The 20762-nt window shown below is 47.8% G+C and overlaps 1 protein-coding gene and 2 pseudogenes across 1 annotated transcript; 2 read left to right on the plus strand and 1 right to left on the minus strand.

The window, feature by feature from the left end:
* The window catches only part of LOC147983686 (uncharacterized), a 29780-nt pseudogene extending 23072 nt beyond the window's left edge, over nt 1–6708 (plus strand).
* A 710-nt stretch (nt 6709–7418) lies between these two features.
* On the plus strand, nt 7419–7883 carry LOC125534902 (Nuclear transport factor 2 (NTF2) family protein). Its single transcript, XM_048697952.1, has one exon. It carries the CDS (start codon nt 7419–7421, stop codon nt 7881–7883), a length of 465 nt encoding a protein of 154 aa, XP_048553909.1.
* Nucleotides 7884–14141: 6258 nt separating this feature from the next.
* On the minus strand, nt 14142–16567 carry LOC147983687 (putative kinase-like protein TMKL1 pseudogene; annotated as a pseudogene).
* Between the last annotated feature and the right edge of the window lie 4195 nt (nt 16568–20762).

The following is a 20762-nucleotide window of genomic DNA, read 5'->3' on the forward strand; positions in this document are numbered from 1 at the left end:
ACTTCTCCCATTGCAAGAAAGATCAATCTAGTAGGCCAAACAAAACTGATAATTCGAAGAGACTTGCAAAGATAACCAATCATACATAAAAGAATTCAGATGAGATTCAAATATTGTTCATAGATGATCTTGATCATACCACAATTCATCGGATCTCGACAAACACACCGCAAAAGAAGATTACATCGAATAGATCTCCACAAGAGAGGGGGAGAACATTGTATTGAGATCCAAAAAGAGAGAAGAAGCCATCTAGCTAATAACTATGGACCCGAAGGTAGGTAAACTACTCACACTTCATCAGAGAGGCCTTGGAGATGATGTAGAGGCCCTCCGTGATCAATGGCCCCTCCGGCGGAGCTCCGGGAAAGGCCCCGAGATGGGATCTCTCGGGTACAGAAAGTTGCGGCGGTGGAATTAGGTTTTTGGCTCCGTATCTGGTAGTTTGGGGGTACGTAGGTATATATAGGAGGAAGAAGTACGTCGGTTGAGCAACATGGGGCCCACGAGGGTGGAGGGCGCGCCTGGGGGGGTAGGCGCGCCCCCCTACCTCGTGCCTTCCTCGTTAGTTGCTTTGCGTGGACTCCAAGTCCTCTGGGTCACGTTCGTTCCGAAAATCACGTTCCCGAAGGTTTCGTTCCGTTTGGACTCCGTTTGATATTCTTCTTCTGCGAAACACTGAAACGGACAAAAAACAGCAATTCTGGGCTGGGCCTCCGGTTAATAGGTTAGTCCTAAAAGATATATAAAAGTGTATAATAAAGCCCAATAATGTACAAAACAGAATATAATATAGCATGGAACAATCAAAAATTATAGATACATTGGAGACGTATCAAGAAGCTAGACCGTGTCCTCGCGAGCGCTGACTGGGAACAGAAGTTTCCTCTGGCTACCGTCCAGGCATTATCGCGCGGAATCTCAGACCACACCCCTTTACTGGTTGACTCTGGTGAGGCAACACACGTGGGGAATAAGAATACCTTCTCTTTCGAATTAGCGTGGTTTGAGAGAGAAGGCTTTTTTGATCTTATAGCCAGGGAATGGGCTAAAGATTCAGGAGGAAGGACTTCAATTGAGAGATGGCAGAATAAGATACGTCACTTGCGAAGTTTCTTCCGTGGGTGGGCTAAGCATCTCAGTGGGATTTATAAGGTTGAAAAGGAAAGGCTCCTTACCCTTATTCAGGCCTTAGATGTAAAAGCCGAGTCCATTGTCCTAGATTCAACGGAACTTCATGTTAAATTAGATGCGGAGATGAGATTGAAAGAGCTCTTGCGAGAAGAGGAATTGAAGTGGGCATTGCGGGCGAAGGTTCGCAAAGTGGTCCAGGGGGACGCCAACACTCAATTCTTTCATATGATCACAAACGGCAAGCATAGAAAGAAAAGGATCTTTCAGCTTGAGCAAGACGAAGGGACGATTGTAGGACAGGAGAATCTAAAATTATACATCACTAATTATTATAAGCAGCTTTTTGGGCCTCCGGAGGATAATTTCGTATCTCTGGATGAGTCGTGGATTGAAGATGTCCCTCAGCTTGCTTCAAACGATATTTTAACTGCTCCGTTCTCGGAGAAAGAGGTGTTTAAAGCTATTTCTCAGATGAAGAATAATAAAGCTCGGGGGCCGGATGGATTTCCAGCGGAGTTTTATGAAAGGTGCTGGCACATTATTAAAGGGGATTTGCTTCCAATGTTCCAGGATTTATTCGCTGGACAGCTTCACTTATTTCATCTGAATTTTGGAACCATTACTTTGCTTCCTAAGAAAACAGAGGCGGTGCGAATTGAGCAGTTCAGGCCTATCTGTCTTCTGAATGTAAGTTTCAAAAATTTCACCAAGGTTGGGACAAATAGACTCACGCAGATTGCGCATTCTGTGGTGTAGCCGTCCCGAACTGCTTTCATGCCAGACCGAACATCCTTGAAGGGGTGGTGGTTCTGCATTAAACGCTCCATGAAATCCATAAGAAAAAACTAGATGGGGTTGTTTTCAAAGTGGATTTCGAAAAAGCCTACGACAAAGTCAAATGGCCATTCCTCCAACAAGCGTTGGGGATGAAAGGTTTTGATCAAGCCTGGAGACAACATGTAGAATCTTTCACACAAAAAGGAAGTGTTGGTATTAAAGTGAATGATGATATAGGTCGGTATTTCCAAACACATAAGGGCTTGAGACAAGGAGATCCAATGTCACATATTCTATTCAACATTGTAGTCGACATGTTGACGATTCTAATAGGGGGGGCTAAGGATGTTGGCCAAGTAGGTAGTTTGGTACCTCATCTAGTTGATGGAGGTGTATCTGTCCTACAGTACGCAGATGATACAATCATCTTTATGGACCATGACTTGGCAAAAGCGAGAAACATGAAGCTGGTGTTATGCTTATTTGAACAATTGACTGGACTAAAAATCAATTTCCACAAGAGCGAATTGTTCTGTTTTGGAAGAGCCAATGAGGAACAAGAGGCATATAAGCAATTGTTTGGTTGTGAATTGGGGGCTTTACCTTTCACGTATTTAGGTATACCCATTCATCATCGTAAGCTAACAAATAGAGAATGGAAGTGCATTGAGGATCGATTTGAGAAGAAATTGGGCTGATGGAAGGGCAATTGATGTCGTATATAGGCCGTTTAATTCTCATTAATTCGGTTCTCACAAGTATGCACATGTTTCTTTTGTCTTTTTTCGAGGTACCAGTGGGAGTTCAGAAAAGACTTGATTTCTATCGATCCCGTTTCTTCTGGCAAAGTGATGAGCTGAAGAGGAAGTATAGACTAGCTAAATGGGACATTATTTGTCGACCGAAGGACCAAGGGGGTCTAGGTATCGAAAATCTTAAGGTGAAGAACAAAGTCTTCTTAGCAAATGGTTGTATAAGCTTTCTCGAGAGACCGAGGCCACATGGGCACAGATTCTGCGTAATAAGTACCTTCAATCCAAAACTTTACCCTAGGTGACAGCGAGGCTGATGGATTCGCCTTTCTGGAAAGGACTGATGAGAGTTAAATCGGTGTTTCTTAATCGTACCAAGTTTGTTGTCGTTAACGGTACTTCTACGAGATTCTGGGAGGATACTTGGCTACGGGACACGCCTCTCGCGCTTCAGTATCCTTCTCTCTATAGTATTGTTCAACGGAGAGATGCAACCGTTGAGTCAGTATGTCAGTCCACGCCTCTAAATATCAGCTTCAGGAGAGCGTTAGCCGGTAACCGTTGGGAATCTTGGCTCCATCTTGTAAGAAGATTGATGGATGTTCAACTTTCTCAACGTCTGGATCAGTTGTGTTGGAAGCTTACTAGGAATAGAGAATTTACAGTTAAATCCATGTATTTGGATGTTATTAATTCTAGTTCTATTCATACTTCGAAACATGTTTGGCATGTCAAAGTTCCCTTGAGAGTTAAAGTGTTTATGTGGTTTGTACACAAACAAGTCATTTTAACTAAGGATAACTTGATTAAACGCAACTGGATTGGATCCTCTCGATGTAGCTTTTGTGACAGGGATGAAACAATCAAACACCTCTTTCTCAATTGTCCTTTGGCAAAGATTCTTTGGCAATCAGTTAACATAGCCTTCAATATTACCCATCCGAATAATATTAACACGTTATTTGGGACGTGGTTGGATGGGATTGAGTCCCAAACTGCAAGACACATTCGTGTAGGAGTATGTGCTTTATTATGGGCTATCTGTAATTGCATAAATGATTTGGTCTTTAACAGAACAACAAATACTCACTTTTTGCAGGTTATCTTCCGGGCCACTGCGTTGATCCGTATGTGGTCGTTACTCACTCGGACGGAGGCCAGGGAGCGTTTGGTTACTGGATCTATCCGTTGGGAGATGGTAGCGCGGGATATTTTCAGCCGATTTGGATGGCGGTCATGTAATAGGATAGGCAATTAGTTTTCCTATCTCTCTTTTGCCAGCCACTTGTGGCTTTTATTTTTGTTCCCCAGCTCTTTGTGAGCAGCTTTTGTTTGAGACTTTAAGACTATTGTTGAACCTATTTGCTTGCTAATAAAGGTGGCCGTATGCATCACTATGATGCAGAGGCCGGGGATGTCCCCCTTTTCTAAAAAAAATACATGTTCTCGCTCAATTTTCATCGAACAAACCAAGCATTCCTTGCTATCGGTGTATTCTTATTTCAATGAAACTTTAGGGGGAGGGGTGGGGGGAGATGGTGGTAACCCGACATGGCATCACCCCATAACTACTAAGGGCATCTCCAAGGCGGACCCGTAAACCTCCCGCAATCATCTGGACCGCAGAAGCCATCCAATGTCGATATGTATCGGTCCGTGGGATGGTCCGGACGCGATTTCAACCACATATTGAAGACAAAAGTGTGGGAGGTTTGCGGGCGTCCGAACACCCGAAACGTAGGACTCCAACACCCCCGGCCCACCCAATCCCCCTCCCGGTCCCATTGCCTTCCACTCTGCCCCTTCTCCCCCTTGCTTTGCATCCGCACCCTCCACCTTCGCCACCGCTGTTGTTCGTCTCTGACCGCCACAGAGGCATTGTCGAACGTCCGCAACCAGCACCAACACACCCGCTCGCCATTCCGACGGAGCTTTCAGCCCTGGAGCCGTTTGTACCCAAGTATGATCTGCCCCCTGTCAACGACCTCCGTGGCAGACACCACGCCCGGCAGGTGTTCGGTCAAATGTCATTGAGCTTATTTTCAAATGCTATGTCGTTTTTTAGAGTACAAAAGATGGTGTGCTGCTCGACCATGGAGGATGAGTTTTGTCCGATGCGTGGCTGGCTGTATCCGTGGATTTCATAGGAGGAACAGAGGACCGCCCTTCTGGGAGCAAGTGCATGAAAAGTTTCACGCGGGAAAGCACATTGCGCCCTACAATTTGTGGACATGGATTTTTAGAGCACTTGCACCCAGGCCCTGCTATCCTAACTCTTCATAATCGCTTTAAGATTCGTGCGACACAACTAACTTTCTATATGAAATTTTCTCTTTTTTGTTTCTCCCACGTAGAACATATCTTGAAGTTCAAACATATGCAGCGTGGCAAAGCTTTCTAACTAGAATCTAGGATAAATCTTTCAGAATTTTTTGTCCGACATAAATACTAAAAATATGATTTTTTTAATCAAACAATACATGTTTTGTATATTTATATTTGACAAAAAAATCTGAAAGATTTATCCTAGATTCTACTTTGCTTTGCCACGCTGCATAGATTTGAACTTCAAGATATGTTCTATGTGAGAGAAACAAAAAAGAGAAATGTATTTGCGCGAATCTTAAAGCAGGAAATGGATGGCTAGATAGAGAGGGCCAGGGTGCATGTGCTCTAATATATATTTTCATACAATGTGTACATCATGCAACCATGCAACGTCATGTCGTATTGTCTTATCACTGGCACGCTATCCATGTCAGCGTCATCAAGTTCTGCAACTTGGTCAGTCAGCTCGAGGCAAGGTGGCCATTGCACGCGGAGGAGATGGTAAATTTTACTTCCTCTTGCTAACCTTGTTGATTGATTCATTCACTCAATGTTGATCTACACATTATATGTAGCCCGCATGCGTCGCCGTGCTGTACCACAGGTCAACGGGACGGCCATTTACATGCACACACTGTTGGATGAAGTTGAAAGGAGAGTATGTGCGGGAGGACATGATCCGTTGAAAAACTTGTTGAATATCCGGGATCTAGTCGAATTCGAGACCTTGTTGTACTAGACTTAGTTTACATTCTATGTGTGGATGATTCATGCTATTTTCTATCCAAATTTTGATGAATATCGGTCGGTTTGCATGAATTCCGTCCGGTTAGTTAAAATGCGGTTTGAAATTTATGTGGCTAACGTTGGATGGATGCCTCCCGCATCCGTGTTCGCGGACTGGTCCCCTCCTGTCTGCAGACGGATACAGGTTTTTTTTTGCAGGTTGCCGTTGGAGATACCTTAATATCGTAGTATTCACTGCTTCGTCCATGACAATTACATCCCACTTTGTCAATTCCTAACTCGAACAGACGGTGAGTCTAACTTGTTTGTTTTACTATGCAGATTAGTGAAAGTGATAAGCCGACCTTCCTCCTCCTCCTCCTCCTTCAAGAAAGAAAGTTAGGGTCCGTGCCTCTCGCCGGCGCCGGCGCAGGTCCGCCTCGTCTCCGGTGGCCCTAGGGCCATGAAGGCGCGGTGGATCCTGGCAAGTGCCGGCGGGAGGGCTTCGTTTTTAGTCGTTTTTTTCAATCTTGTTAGGGTTTGTGTCTTACTCAGGAAGGCGAGACGGCGGCGGCTCCCTGAAGATGGAATAAAGGTCTCCCCGCCTAGCCCCCGTTCCGGCGGTGCGTCTAGTATCGTTGGTGGACGTGTGGAGATGTGTATCCGGCAGATCTATCTTTGGTGGATTTGCTCGGATCTCGTCGTTGTTCGTCTACGTTCGTGAGTCTTCGGTTTGGATCCTTTCGATCTACGTTATTTTTCATCGGCGGCGGTTGCTGTTCTGGGGTGCTGGTCCTATGGGGCCTTAGCACGACGACTTCCCGACTGTCTACTACAACAAGTTGTGCCCGGCTCCGGCGATGGAGGGGCGATGATGGCGGCGCGCCTTCGGCTCGCTTCGGTGCTTGTAGTCGTCGCTAGGTTGTCTACGAATCTGGATGTAATTTTTATTTCTGGTATTCGTTGTACTGCCATGATTGAAGATGAATAGGTTGGAAGTTTTTCCGAAAAAAAGAAAGATTAGTGAAATGACAAAGGGCATATATTGTGTATGCGTGGCATGTGCAAATGTACCGTGATTCTTACCCCTAATCTCCCATGCTTTAGTTGGAAGTGTATAGACATATACAGGGACATTTACTTTTTCTATTCAAAAAGAAAACGACAGACAGGGATATCTGCCGCGAGGCGTCTTGTGTTCCACTCCAAACCAAAAACAAAATATTTTTACAGGCCTATACAATAAAAATTATGAATAGCATTGTACAAGACATACACATCATTTACTACATCTTGCGTGCTGGCACAATTTTGAAATCAAATTCCGAATAATTAACTGCAAATGGCTCGGTTGTGAAGATCAAATATGGCGTTCTGATACTGTACTCGTCCCACAGTCCTCCATCGAGAGAACGACTTACAGTTCAGCAAATTAAAAACCAAATAGCAACTCATAGATATCACCGAACCAGAGATTGTTCATGTGCGTCAGTGCGTGCATAAAAGCGAGAGAATGGGTATACACGTAATTTCATGCCCTCTACTACCCGGCCGGCCAGTCAGGTTGCACACACCAGCCTATATATACGTATGCCTACCTTCTTCTTCAACACACACTCAGCTCTCTCAAGTTCTCATCTCAGGTACAGGACACTAGGCTACTCATCATTTTTCATGTTTGCACTCGCACTGTAGTTAACCATGGGCAAGCACGCGCCGTCCAAGTCCAACCGCGAGGTGGTAGAGTCCCTGTACGCTTCCCTGGCCCGTGGCGACGCGGCGGCCGTGACGGCACTGCTGGCAGCGGACCTGGACTGGTGGTTCCATGGGCCGCGCCGGTGCCAACACATGCGACGCCTGTTGACCGGCGAGGCGGCGGGTGCTGTGGCGTTTCGGTTCACGCCAACGCGGGTTGCGGAGGTCGGCAGCGCCATGGATGGCCAGTGGGTTGTGGCGGAGGGGTGGGCCGGCGAGCACGACTACTGGGTGCACGCGTGGTGCCTCCGCGACGGCATCATCACCAACTTCCGTGAGTACTTCAACACGTCTGTCACCGTCAGGAATCTAGGCCAGACGGCTAAGGAAGACGTGGTGTGGGCCATATGGGAGAGCCAATCGCCCAGGCCCAAGAGCCGCTCCATGCCGGGTCTAGTGCTCGCCATCTGACATTACATAGTTTGTATGTGATGTACATATTTTGTAAAAAGAAAAATATTGTTTTTACCCGGACAACGGGTAGTTGGTTTTTGACCATGCAAGATATGGTGTACAAATGATGTAAATCATGGTTTTACTTTTGAGAGTTGGTCTTTTTACTTGCTAGCATGTTCTTTGTGAATGAGTGCAAATTTCAAGCAGCTATAATAGTTTTATAAGACATTTTCTTCGTTTCTTCGAAAGGTCTTTAACCCAACAGACCACCCGTAAAACTTGAAGGAAGCGAGAGGGACCGCGACATTACAAGAAACATCTATTTGGGTGGGCGGGCGGCCGGGCGGGCTTGGGGAAGAGAAAAGAAGGAAGGGCAAGCACACAAGTTTCTAAAAAAAAGCACAAATACGCGGACAAGTTTTTTTTTTTTGAGAAAAGCTTGCTAAGCTTTATTGATTAGCTAAAATGGTTGCATGAATTACAACTGGGTCATGAGGAGTACCCAGCCAAAGATCCCTCCCAACCGGGAGAGAAACACCAAACTTAGCTAGCCTGTGAGCTTCATAATTCGCAGCTCGAGGTTCAAAAAAGAAATTACAAGATGCAAAGGAATGAGAAATATCTAAAATCTCTCTGATGATGATGCCGTAGTCCCCCTCAACTCTCTGATGTATATGATGTACTGTCTGTTTGCAATCTGAAGCGACATGGTGAACCATCCCAAGATCTTGCGCCAAACAAAGGCCTTCCCTGCACGCAATAGCTTCTAGCATCGGTGGATCCAACAAACCTGTGAATGACCAGCATGGAAGAGCCCAAATAAGCGCCATCACTGTCCCGCACACGGGAGCGGCCGTACCAACATTATGGTTGGTGGAAACTGCAACGTCAACATTAATCTTTATGGAACCCTAAACTGGCGGGATCCACTTGAAATTTTGGTTTGCTTGTGCAGGAACCGTCTGTAGTGGAGGTTCTGGCCGCGCACTCAACTGATCCAATTCAGCTATGAAGTTAATAACGAAATTGTGCATAGCATATGGACTTTGGTTTATACCTTCGTGAATGAGTTTTCTCCTCGCATACCAAATAGCCCATAAAATGACTGTCATCCTTGTTAACTAATCGTGATTCAACACATCCATCATTGAGAATAACCAAGCACGGGCAGAAGGTTCTGACGTGGCTATCATATGCTCCAGGAGGTCATGGTCCTCTAATGCCCAAACACACCTCGCCATATTGCACTCGAGTAAACTGTGTCTCCAAGTGTCTTGTGCTCCGCACGCAAAACACCCCTCGTGATTCGGCATATTTCTGTCCTTGCATACATCCTTTGTTGGTAGTGAATTTTTTGACAAACGCCACAAGAATTTTGCTTTGCCGGGACTGTCACTTTCCACAAAGTGTTCCAGGAACGCTCGTTTTCAGAATTATTTGAGGACCCAGCTCATTCCTCCAACCAATCCTCCCTCCTCTTTTTCGTTTCCACGGTCATCCTATACACCGACCGAACTGAGAATATTCCATTCTTTTCAAAAACCGCATGAGCAAAAATCATTCATGGCCCGAGTACACACATGATTTCTCAATATGGCCGCTGCATCATACGGTAAGAAAACTTGCTCAATGAGGTCTGTGTTCCAGCGTGCATTCTCATGATCTATCAGTTCGGAGACAAGTGTGTGACTATGCCCATGATGTTTGGCCCACGTGGCCTCGCATCGTTGTCATCATCTACTGGCCTACCTGCCAACCATGTCCACGTTATCTCCTTTGGGACCTACGTATTTCTCAAAAAAAATTCTCCATTGGGACCTCCTATTTAGCACCCTGCGAGCTGGCCTCCCTTCCACCGGCGCACCACTTTGGGCCGGCTCATTTGCGGATCTGGATGCGCCATTATTTTTTCTTTTTTCTTTTTTCTTTTTGTTTCTGTTTTTGTTTTATTCTTCTATAAAATAATTCAGGATTAAAAAAAGTTGTAAAATTTCGAAAAATGTGATTTTTTTAATGTTCGTAATATAAAAATCTCGTGATTATAAAAAACATCATATATTTAAAAATTGTTTGTGAATTTCAAAAATGTTCATGAATGGTAAAACATGCTTGCTTATTCAAAAAATGTTCATAGTATGACAGAAAAATCGTGAAAGGAAAAAGTACCCCTGTTCAGAAAATGTTCACGATTTTTTTAAACATGTTCGCGAAAGTCAAAAAACAATCGTTAATTTCAAAAAAAATCCCAAATTTCAAAAAAAAATCGTTGACTCAAAAATGTTCACCGATTCAAAAAAAATGTTCATGAGTTTCAAAAAGATTGTCATGAATTTTAAAATGTTCAGGATTTCAAAAAAATGTTCACGGATTTGAAAAATGTTCGGCCTTCTATTCTTGCTAACCCCGCTCTCTAGCCGTGTGTACTCTGAGGACCTCCTCAGCGACCTGTTCAACTTGTCTTACGCCCGCCGTCATTTCCTTTATTCTTTCTGGGTTTTTCTGCAAGACATTTTAATCATGTAAATATTTTCACAATCAGATTAACTGGAACACAGGGATCAGAAAACCCTGTTATTCTCAAAGACCACTTTATTTCTAAGTTTCCAAAGAGTCCAAACTATAGCAGAAACACCAACTGCCATAAGATCTCTATCATTTTTGTTAAAAAATTTATCCATATTCCCAACATCTGTTGTATGTTATCAGGAATATCATGCATGTTAAAAGCACATTTCATAACCATCCACAACATCCTCACAACAGAACAATGAAAAAAGAGATGATTAATATTTTCTTCCCTCCCACAAAAAGAGCAGCTATTATTTCCAATCCAAACCCTATGAATCAAGTTATCTTTAGTAAGAATGATCCCCCTCAAGGTTAGCCACATAAAGACTTTGACGCGCGGGGGCATCTTGATTTTCCACAATAATTTATGTGGATAACTATCCCAGTTTGTATCATAAACCTGTAGCAAGATTTCATAGTGTATTTTCCATTCCAGTCAATGTTCATTCAATCTAAATGCCCCACAAGCCTCTTTGATGTGTTCCCATAGCTCCAAAGACTCACCATATAAGGTTCTTCTAAAGTGGAATGTGTCTAAACCCTCCCCCGGCACATCAGCAACTGATTTGTTTTTTTTTAAACAAATATTGTACAGCCTAGGAAAGCTATCTTTCAGAGACTTTGGCCCCAACCACTAATCTTCCCAAAATTTGACATTTCTCCCATTCCCCACAATAAATCTACACAAAGAAAAGAAGAACTCTTTATGTTTTAATAGCTCAGACCAGAACTGAGAAATGTAAATTTTCCACCAACATTTACATAACAAGGCTTTATTCATCAAAGCCAGATTTTGAATCCCCAACCCCCCATGTTTTTAGGTTTACACACTTCAGACCATTTAACTAGATGGTATTTCCTCTTAGCCCTAAAAAAATCATTCCCTTATTCACCCCAACAGCCAATCCATAGAATGGCATCATGTAATAGGGAATACCAGTCAGCGAGGATTGAATCAGAGTAATCCTACCAGCGCTAGCTAAAAACCTCCCCTAACATGTACCACATTTCTTCTCTATTGTTTCCTCTGGAGGTTTCCAATGTTTATTCCTAATTTTTTTTTATCTATGGGGAGGCCTAAGTATTTCAAAGGGAGCTCCCCCGGAGGGCAAGTAAAGATTTCAGAATACCCCTCTTGTTTATCAATGGCTTTTCCAAACAAGAACAATTCACTTTTATGAAAATTGATTTTCAGCCTAGACATCTGCTCAAACAAACATAATATTTATTTCAAATTATGTGCACTATCAAAATCACCTCACGGAAGAAAAATGGTGTCATCTACATACTGCAGCATGTTAACACCACCCACCAAATTATCATGTAACAGGCCTTTGATCAGACCATTTTTCCTGGCATTATTCGTAAGCATTGCCAGTGCATCAGCTGCAAGATTAAAGATCAAAGGAGACAAGGAACCCCCCTGCCTTACCCTTTATGAGTTCGAAAATATGGTCCAAGATTATCATTTACTTTAATACGCATATTACCCCCTCTGATGGTCCCCATAATCCAATCAATCCATTTACCAATAATTCCTTTAATTTTAACATTTAAAAAACAGAAAGCCATTTAACATTGTCATAGTCTTTTTCAAAATCAACTTTAAACAACAGAGCACATTTTTATTTTGGATGTTGGTCATTGCACTTTGCAAAATCTGATAGTGATGTCATGTTTTCACTCCGTAATGCATGAACTGATTATGGTGTGCATAAAAAAATGGTGAACTAATGGGCTTGTTACGGGAATATTACGGGCCATTCCTCAAAATTATCCTCACCCCCCGAATTTCATGGTGGGTGGGGCCCATCTCTTTCCCCCTTAATCCAATCCAACCTGGCAAGTCACTATCACTCCATAACAAAACATAATATTTGGTGGATGTAGCATTGTTGTCTATAGGCAATACTCAAACTCTCTCTATATACCTTTCTCGCCTCGCATATCTTCCGCCCAGGGTTGTATTTCCGTTATGTCGGGTAATAGAAAATGGGAGGTGCGGTCCAAAAAAAACACCTACAACTGTAATTTGCCAAAGAGAAAAGTATGTTTTTGGCCCCTCAAGTTCACCAAAAATCTACATTTGGACCCTCAAGTTTTTTCTGGATGATATTTAGTCCCCATGTCTCAAACCCGGATACAAAATCAGATTTGCTAGGAAAACCGGCCACGTGTCTATGGTTTTCTCCCCGAGCTCCAGATCCCCTTGTTGTGCATCTTGCCTGCATCATGTGGCTGCCGCCCGAGCAACCTCTCCCGACCTTTGTTGTGTGCCTCTCCGCACCACCGTGTTCCTGCTGCCCCTTAGTCACCTGCAACGAGGGCACTTCTTCCCATTCTCCCTTTGCGGCTGGTGTCGCGCACCACCTTCTCTTCTGCTCCTAGCACACGATCTAGAGATGATTCCTCCCAGCCACCTTGAGCCGTAGTGACCCACTGACCCTCCTATTCTTCCTCTACATCCTCCAGCAACCTCCTAGTCAGAGGAATCTAGCAGGGAAGCTTCCCTTGTTCCCCTCCGGCAAAATTACCCATCGGCAATTCCCCAGCCATGGCGAGTGCTTGTGGCTATCCTCCTCCAATTCCTCACGGCAATATCACCAGGAGGTCCGACCAAACAATCGCTCATCATCAGTTTCAGTGGGGAAGCGATGCTTGCCTTTGCCAGGCGATGCCCTGCCATAGCCACACCTCTTGTGTGCAGGGCTGCCTCTTTTCGTGGCTACTGTGTGTCGAGCCCGCCTCCCCCGCATGCGGTGAGCTGCGACGGTCAGTACATCTTCATCGACGGGCGCTGTCGTGCAGCGGAGTAATGCAGGTACCCTTAACTCATCCGTTCCGTGCCCCGAGCTGGAGATTGAAGATGACTGGAGTCAGCCAATGGACCCCTTCCGTAAGCCAGAGAGGTGAAGGGGTAAGCAACTGACAGCCCAGGCTCACGTCATTTTAAGTGGACACGTGGCCAGTTTTTCCAATCTAATCTGATTTTTGACAAAAGTTGTTCAGTTTTGAGACATGGGCGACTAATTGCAGGGAAAACTTTTACGGAAATGATATATCCCGAACGTTTGAATTTTAAGCATGGCAATCCAAACATTTTTCATGGCAACTTTAGTTCATGCGAGTTTGGCGAACATGACAATTTTCTGACAAAAAAAAACAAAATGGGACAAAGTGGTCATGTTTTAAGAACTAAAGTTGCCACCTAGCGTCAACTAAAATTGCCATGAAAAAACATTTGGGATGACATGCTTAAAATCCGAATGTTAGGGATTTATCAGGTTCCAACTTTTTAAGAGACTAAGTACTCCCTTCGTCCCGTGAAAAAAAGGTGGAAGCCACCATCTCTCTCCTTTTATCATATCCCTCTCCTTTTTAATTATCCTACCCCTAGACCTAGGTGCATGGAAAATTAAAAAGACTATACATAAAATGCTATTGGTCTTGATTATCGTCTGATGAGAGAAGCAGTTTTTTCTATTTTAATGTGCATTGGTAAGATAGATGTACACTTTTTTTAAACATATTTTAAAGTCAAACGTACGCTTTTCATGGGACGAAGAGAGTATAGACTATCGGTAAATTTGAGGAACAGAAACATACTTTTTCTGTGTCAAAAGAAAAAAGGTTTCATTTCATTCTACGAATCTACTACCACTGTCGGCCAGTGCAGTGATCTCGGGCGCAATTGGTCAATGCACGAACATAACCATGCCACGGCATTTCTCTCTCTAATTAATTGTGAGTTGTACTCCTACACATCTTGAAGTAGGAACACCTAGGATTCCTGACTGATCCATCAAAGCAGAAACAAACCCATCAATGTTGTCGGCATGGCGATCGACCAGCATGCATCATGGACAATTCACCGGGCATCGTAAAAGCTAGCCATACAGCTACGCAGCGGTCGTCGGCGTGCCGGCCTCGCTCCTCGTCTCGGCGGGGCTGTACAGCGCCGACCGGCTGGCCTTGGGCCGGCTCTCCTCGAGCTGCCGCGCCACCTCCGCCATGCTCGGCCTCGCCGCCGCCACCGGCGCGCAGCAGCCCATCGCCAGCTTCAGCGCCTGCACCAGGCCCTCCTCCGCGGGGCTCCGCACGCCCTTCGCCACCTCCGGGTCGAACACCTCCACGGCCGTCTCCTCCAGCACCGCCGCCTTCACCAGCGCCGGCAGGCCGTCGCCCCCGTTCGCCGCCGGGGAGGGCTTCCTCCCCATCAGCAGCTCCAGCAGCAGTATCCCGAACGCGTACACGTCCGTCCGGGGCGCGCACCGCTTCATCGTCTGCAGCTCCGGCGCGCAGTACCCGTCCGCCCTCGCCGCCGACAGCACGGCCTCCGCCGCCGACGGCACCAGCAGCCTGCCCACCACCGCGTACTCGGTCACCCTCGCCACGAAGTACTCGTCCACCAGCACGTTCGACGACCGCACGTTGCCGTGCACCACCGGCGCGTCCCCGTGTCGGCTCTCGTGCAGGTACGCCAGCGCGCGCGCCGCGCCCAGCGCGATCTTGTGCCGCCGCGGCCAAGTCAGCGCCGGCCTGCTCTCAAGACCGCCGCCGTGGAGGAGGTCATGGAGCGTCCGGTGCGGGAAGTAATCGTAGACGAGAAGCTTCTCGCCGCGCCGGCCCTGGTAGAATGCCCGGAGCGGCACCAGGTTCTCGTGCCGCGCGCGCCCGATGCGCCGCACGGCCGGCCCGCACGACGCCGCGTCCTTGCAGCTCCCCTCGCGCAGCAGCCGGAGCTCGATGCTGCCGCCGGCGTCCGCCAGCTTCGCCTTGTACACCGTGCAATAGTTCGCTTTCTCCACCACCTGCCCCGTCGCATTCAGCACCTCCTCCAGCGTGAGGTGCTCCCCGCCCTGGAACACCACCAGCTTCCCCTCGCCGCCTTCCTCCGTCTCCACCCCCTCCTCCGCCGCTCGCCTCACCCTGTTCCTCCTCCACCTCCCCTGCGCCCACCCGATGCACACCGACGCCAGCACGACGGCGCCGGCCATCAGGCCGATGACCATCCCCGCGACGCTGCCGGAGCTGAGGCCCGAAGGGGACACGCACGGCTGCTGTAACGGCGGGCCGCACAACGCCGGGCTGTTTCCGAGGAACGACTCCGCGGTGAAGCTCGAGGCCGCGAAGCCCGGGGGCGTCTGACCGGAGAAGTTGTTGTACGAGAGGTTGAGCATCTGGAGGCCTCTCATCGCGGCGAGGGACTCCGGTATGGGTCCCTCGAGGCGGTTGCCGCCGAGGTCGAGGCGCTGGAGGCCACGGAAGCCCGTCAGGAACGCCGGGAAGTCGCCGGAGAAGCGGTTGGCGCCGAGGTCAAGAATCCGGAGACGGTCGCACGTATCGTTAGGCCCCGCCGGCGCGGGAATCGCTCCGGTGAGAGCGTTACCATGGAGGCGGAGCTCGGCGAGGCGGTCGCAGAGGTTCCAGATGGAGGGCGGGAGCGCGCCGGAGAGGGCGTTGCCGGCGAGGTCGAGCTCGGCCAGCGCGGGCGCGTTGCCGAGCTCGAGCGGGATGGCGCCGGAGAGCGAGTTGGCGGCGAGGTAGACGGTCTCGAGTGCCGCGAAGGCGCCGAGCTCCTGCGGGAGGCGGCCGGCGAGCGCGGCGGCGGGGAGGCGAATGGAGGTGAGGAGCAGGGCGGCGTCCCCGGCGAGCGAGAGGTTGGCCCGCACGCCGGGGGCGTCGCAGCGGAGCGGCCGGCCCGCGGGCGTGGCCCAGCGGAGGCCGCGCCAGAGGCAGAGCGGCGTGGAGGCGTTCCAGGTGGCGAGCTGCGCGTTGGCGGCCGCCGCGCCCTGCAGCGCCGGCTTCAGCTTGTCGATGACGAGGGCGACGTCCCCAGCGGCGAGGACGGGTAACGGGGAGCGTAGCAGGAAGAAGAAGCCGGCGAAGAGGAGGGGGAGGAGGCAGCGCGGCAGTGCGCGCGCTGTGGTGCGCATCGTACAAACTCTGTGCAGGGGGAGCTAGCTAGCGGCTAGCTGAATCTGAATGGAGCTGGAGCTGGAGCTGGAGTGGGCAAGTGAAGTGGAGTGGAGCAAGAAAGAAGAAAGCGAGGCAGAGCAGCTTGGTCGGTCGTCTCGTCTCGTCTCGTCCTTGTGAATGTTCTCGCTTTAGACGGCGGGCTGGCTCTGGCTTTCCACGCACACCAGCTGCTGCTGCCAGTGGCGAGCGGGCCTGCTGAGCGCTGAGTGCGCTGACTGACAGACGCACAATTTTCTTTTCTTTTCTTTTCGGTGATGGGAACGGAGGCGTCCACGGCACACTTTGGTCGTCCTTGGGGCGAAGGTCAGCATCGCAGGCGCAGAGGGCGTGGGCGTGGGCGGCAGCCGCTACGCGCTCTACAGTCGCGGCTGCGTTCGTGCGTGCGTGTGAAATGCCCGGGGAACAGTACGAGTATCACACTCGACTCACGTGTAGTAGTGGTACTACTACGCTGGACGGATTGCTAGTTAGGACGAGACATGCATGAGTGGCTCCGACACGAGCATGGGAGCATGTGATCCAGCAGCTACGTTGCCGAGAGTCAAGTGTGCACGCACGCACGCCGATTTAAGCGAGTAATTTACTTGTATCAAGATCTATCTATGTTCTTGCTCTTGTCCATTAGTCAAACAAACCGACCACGATAAGATTCCCGTGTCGACCGCATAATTGCACGGTGCTTCCATCCCGTGCTCCTGCTTGCCAATTAATTAACACAGTACAAACTACAAATGCAGGAAAAAAACTTACGATCCAAGCTTCATTTTACAAAAACTTATGATCTATTCATCAACCATCATATCAGTTAAAAAACATCAGGAATTCAAGAGTAATAAAAATTATTATACCTATGTCCATAGACCATCTAGCAACGACTACAAACACGGTCAACATCGCCTCTCCATCACAGGAGCCATGCAAAAAAGCCTCAAAGGACCAGCACACCACATCAACAATCCATAGACACACAAACATAGACGAATGAAGACCGGATCCACGAAGACAAACACCAATCGAATCCTGCAAGATCTGCTAGAGAAACACCTTTGCATGCCCTCCGACAATGCAAGTTGCACCGCCTGCACGCAATGCTAAGTGGAGAGGACCTTATTCCATCTTCAGGGACCCGCTGCCGTCTCGCCATCCTAAGCAGGACACAAATCATAAAGAAACTAAAAAAACACCTAAAAATAAAGTAGGAGCCCTCCCACCGACAAAGTCTGAGATCCACCACGCCTCTATGGTCCTAAAGCTTGTTGTATCTTCAGACGGACCGGCGACAGAGATCGTTCCCTTCTTGAAGGCGTCGTCGCGGCTCTCATTGCCCGTCATGCGGCTCCGAGGAAAACTCTGATCCTTGGATCGGGCGGTGGCGGCGCGCCAGTGTCGTTCCCTTCTTGAAGGCGCCGCCTTGGTGCGCATGGTTCGTCATATGTAGCTTCATCTCTGCATGGTGGTAGTGCTAGGGGTGGTGTTGCCGCGCTCAACGTCTTTGTATCCTGCCCTGGGTGTGTGCGTGTGTTGCGGTGGTGTGGCGTGTGTTTGTACCGGGTGCTTGTTGATTGGTGCTTTATATATAAAGTGGGATGAAAGCCTTTTCCGGTAAAACCACAGGAGACAAGACAGATTGACGACGGTGCGAAGGGGAGGCAGGGAAACACAAGATGCATGGGAGTCTCTAGCGAGGGAGTAGAAAAATGTTCTTTATACCTAACTTAATATCCTAGCTAAGGGCATATCCAACACCGACATTTAAAACAGACACAATATTTGTTCGCGAAATGGTTCGGATACGGATACGAGCCGGTCATCCAAACCTGTCCCCCGTCGCCCGGTGCTGTTTTTTGTAAGTGTGCAACACTCCAAATGATGGCAGGAATCTTTGAGGAGTGAAAAATATTAAAATATAACAATAGCTTGAATATAAATATTTCAATTCAACTATGTTTAGAAATAAAATAGTTCAAACTTGAATTGAACTTTGGGAAAACCTTTATTGCCATGCTACCTACGATAAAGCTACCATGAACTAGTTAATAAATCTGCCATGCTCTAGTAAGTAAAGTTGTTGCGCTCTGAAAAGTAAAAATGCCATGGTACCTACAATAGAAATAGAACAAATTTGCCATGGCAAAAAGCATGGTAGCATGTGTGAGAATTTGCCATCATTCGCTGGACAATTCTTTGTGATGAATTTCCATATGAGCAATACAAAACATTTCCTAAATTTGCCAAAATTAATACAAGTAACCATAGCTTAACCCATTTACGTTTGCACAAACAAAAATGAACATAATGTCAAGCTTTATGGATTGGTGAAACTAGGAGGCTGTTTGGATGGGAGCCCGAGGCCAGGGTAGACATCTGGTGATACGGCTACAGTACATGCTCCCCTGATCCGAGAGCATGGTAAGCGTTGGATCTGAACTGGAGGAACAGGATTGAGTAGGCTCACTTCGCGTTGCAAATTATGCAGAAGGCACCCTCGTTTATTCTACAAACCAGTGACGAGCTGCAAATCCTCCTTCCCTGTTCGCCTCTTCCTCAATCGATTTGCATCGCCGCCGGCCACCATGGCATGCCCCCATCCACCCTGCTAGTTCCGATCCAGCGCAGATTATAGGGCTCTCTCGGCTCTCGCGCGTGTTGATTCCTTCGCTCACATCCGGTCATTTTTATGGGAGCCGTCGCTGGAGCCGACCGCATCGCGGGGGCCGGAGACCCTACGCAACAACGATCGGGTAAGAGACATCGCCTCCTTCGTCGTACGCATCTGGGGCGTTTTCTCGTGTTCGATTTCGTGATTTTTCTTATTTGATTTTTGGATTGGATGTTTGCGCTGCGGAAGTCGGTGTCGTTCGGTCGATTCCTGTCCGAGCCACTCGAGTGTACCACGGTGACGACCTTGCCGGCACGGGCGGCCACCATAGGACATTTCCAGTCGCCGCCGCCAACCACGCTCAATCTAGAGTTACAAGTCAATTTCTCAGCGCCAGCCACGGAGGTTGGAGCTCATTCCGCATCTTCCAGCAGCGGTGCTGAATGTATTGGCGGTTTTGGGCCAGGCCTGTGGTTTGCTTTACTGGACACCTACGTGCTTCCTGAAGGTGCTATTAGTGTTGTATAATCTCCTCTGTTTTGCATGCTCTTGTTGCTTATATTTGAGTTGAATCAAAGCAGCATGATTAGTTTTGCTTGTAGGATTTTATTTGCTTCACTTAATATTCGTTGTTGCCTGGTCTTGACGTGGAAGGATGTATGTGGCAAAATTGTGCAGGAATGTTTTTTCTAGCATTTTGGAACTCAACTCTGTATGAATTAAACACTGATTCTCGCTTGTAGGTGTTGAAAGTGCGTAAGTTTGATTTCGTTGGTTTTATGTACCAGTTCTGTTAATGATTCTCACCTCCTCTGGAGTTGCCGATTGAATATTTGATGTATTTATTACTCCCTCCGTTTCGAATTATCTAGATGTATTTTAGTTCTAAATATATTCATTTTTGCGACAAATAATTTGGAACGGAGGAAGTAGTTATCAAGCACCTAGTCGGTCAACATGTACCGATACTGTACTGCACTTAGCCAGACCACAGCTTGAATGAGATATAGTAGATTTTGCAAACACATGCTTCTTTTGAGGGGCAGGATGCAAATGTTCTAGGGGCACAGGTAAACAGCAGGATGAGTTGATCAAGACCATTCCCTACAGATCTAACGGCCCCAGCAGACCTGTAGCACCGTATCACCTAATTGACGGTAGCACTAGATATGGCGTTGACCATCTACATGGGCAGCGTTTGGATTGAAGCCCGTTATTGGGCTCCCCAAGCCTTGATTCAACTCTTTGGTTCATTTTCTCACCAACGCGTTGGCAAGTTGTGCAGCATCGCCAATTTTTGGGCTCGCTCATGCGTTGGCAGGGTCAGCATGGGCACAATCCAAACAACCCCTAGTTGTCTAGGTAGACATGCTTCATAGTTGCCACATGCTTTCCATTTAGCTAGCTATATTTGCCGCAATGCCCTACTAGTAACCATAGTGTTTTCTACTTGGGGTCTTGCACGGAGGCCTGATGGGAACCGTCCGTAGCCCCCGCGTCACCCCCCGCTAGGGCGAGGATGGTGGAGACCATGAAACCGCACCGTCGGGCAGCCTCCATCCCCGTCCTCCTCTCCGTCGCTGTTGGAGGAAGCCGACAACGGTGACGAAGGACCTCTTCCCTCCCGCGTCGGGATCGGGTGAGGCGGGTTACCCAACAGCCGGGGCGTTTCTCCCTGATTTGAGTCGCCGCGGCAGCGACGGAGCTGCAGGACGACGTGGAAGATCGGGTGGTGCTGGCCGCTCAGC

This window comes from Triticum urartu, chromosome 2A (assembly GCF_056163025.1).
Source record: "Triticum urartu cultivar PI428250 chromosome 2A, HENAU_Tu73, whole genome shotgun sequence".
Lineage (NCBI taxonomy): Eukaryota > Viridiplantae > Streptophyta > Magnoliopsida > Poales > Poaceae > Triticum > Triticum urartu.

Excerpts from the sequence above, each read along its gene's own strand:
- LOC125534902 (XM_048697952.1), top strand. The coding sequence starts at position 7,419 with ATGGGCAAGCACGCGCCGTCCAAGTCCAACCGCGAGGTGGTAGAGTCC.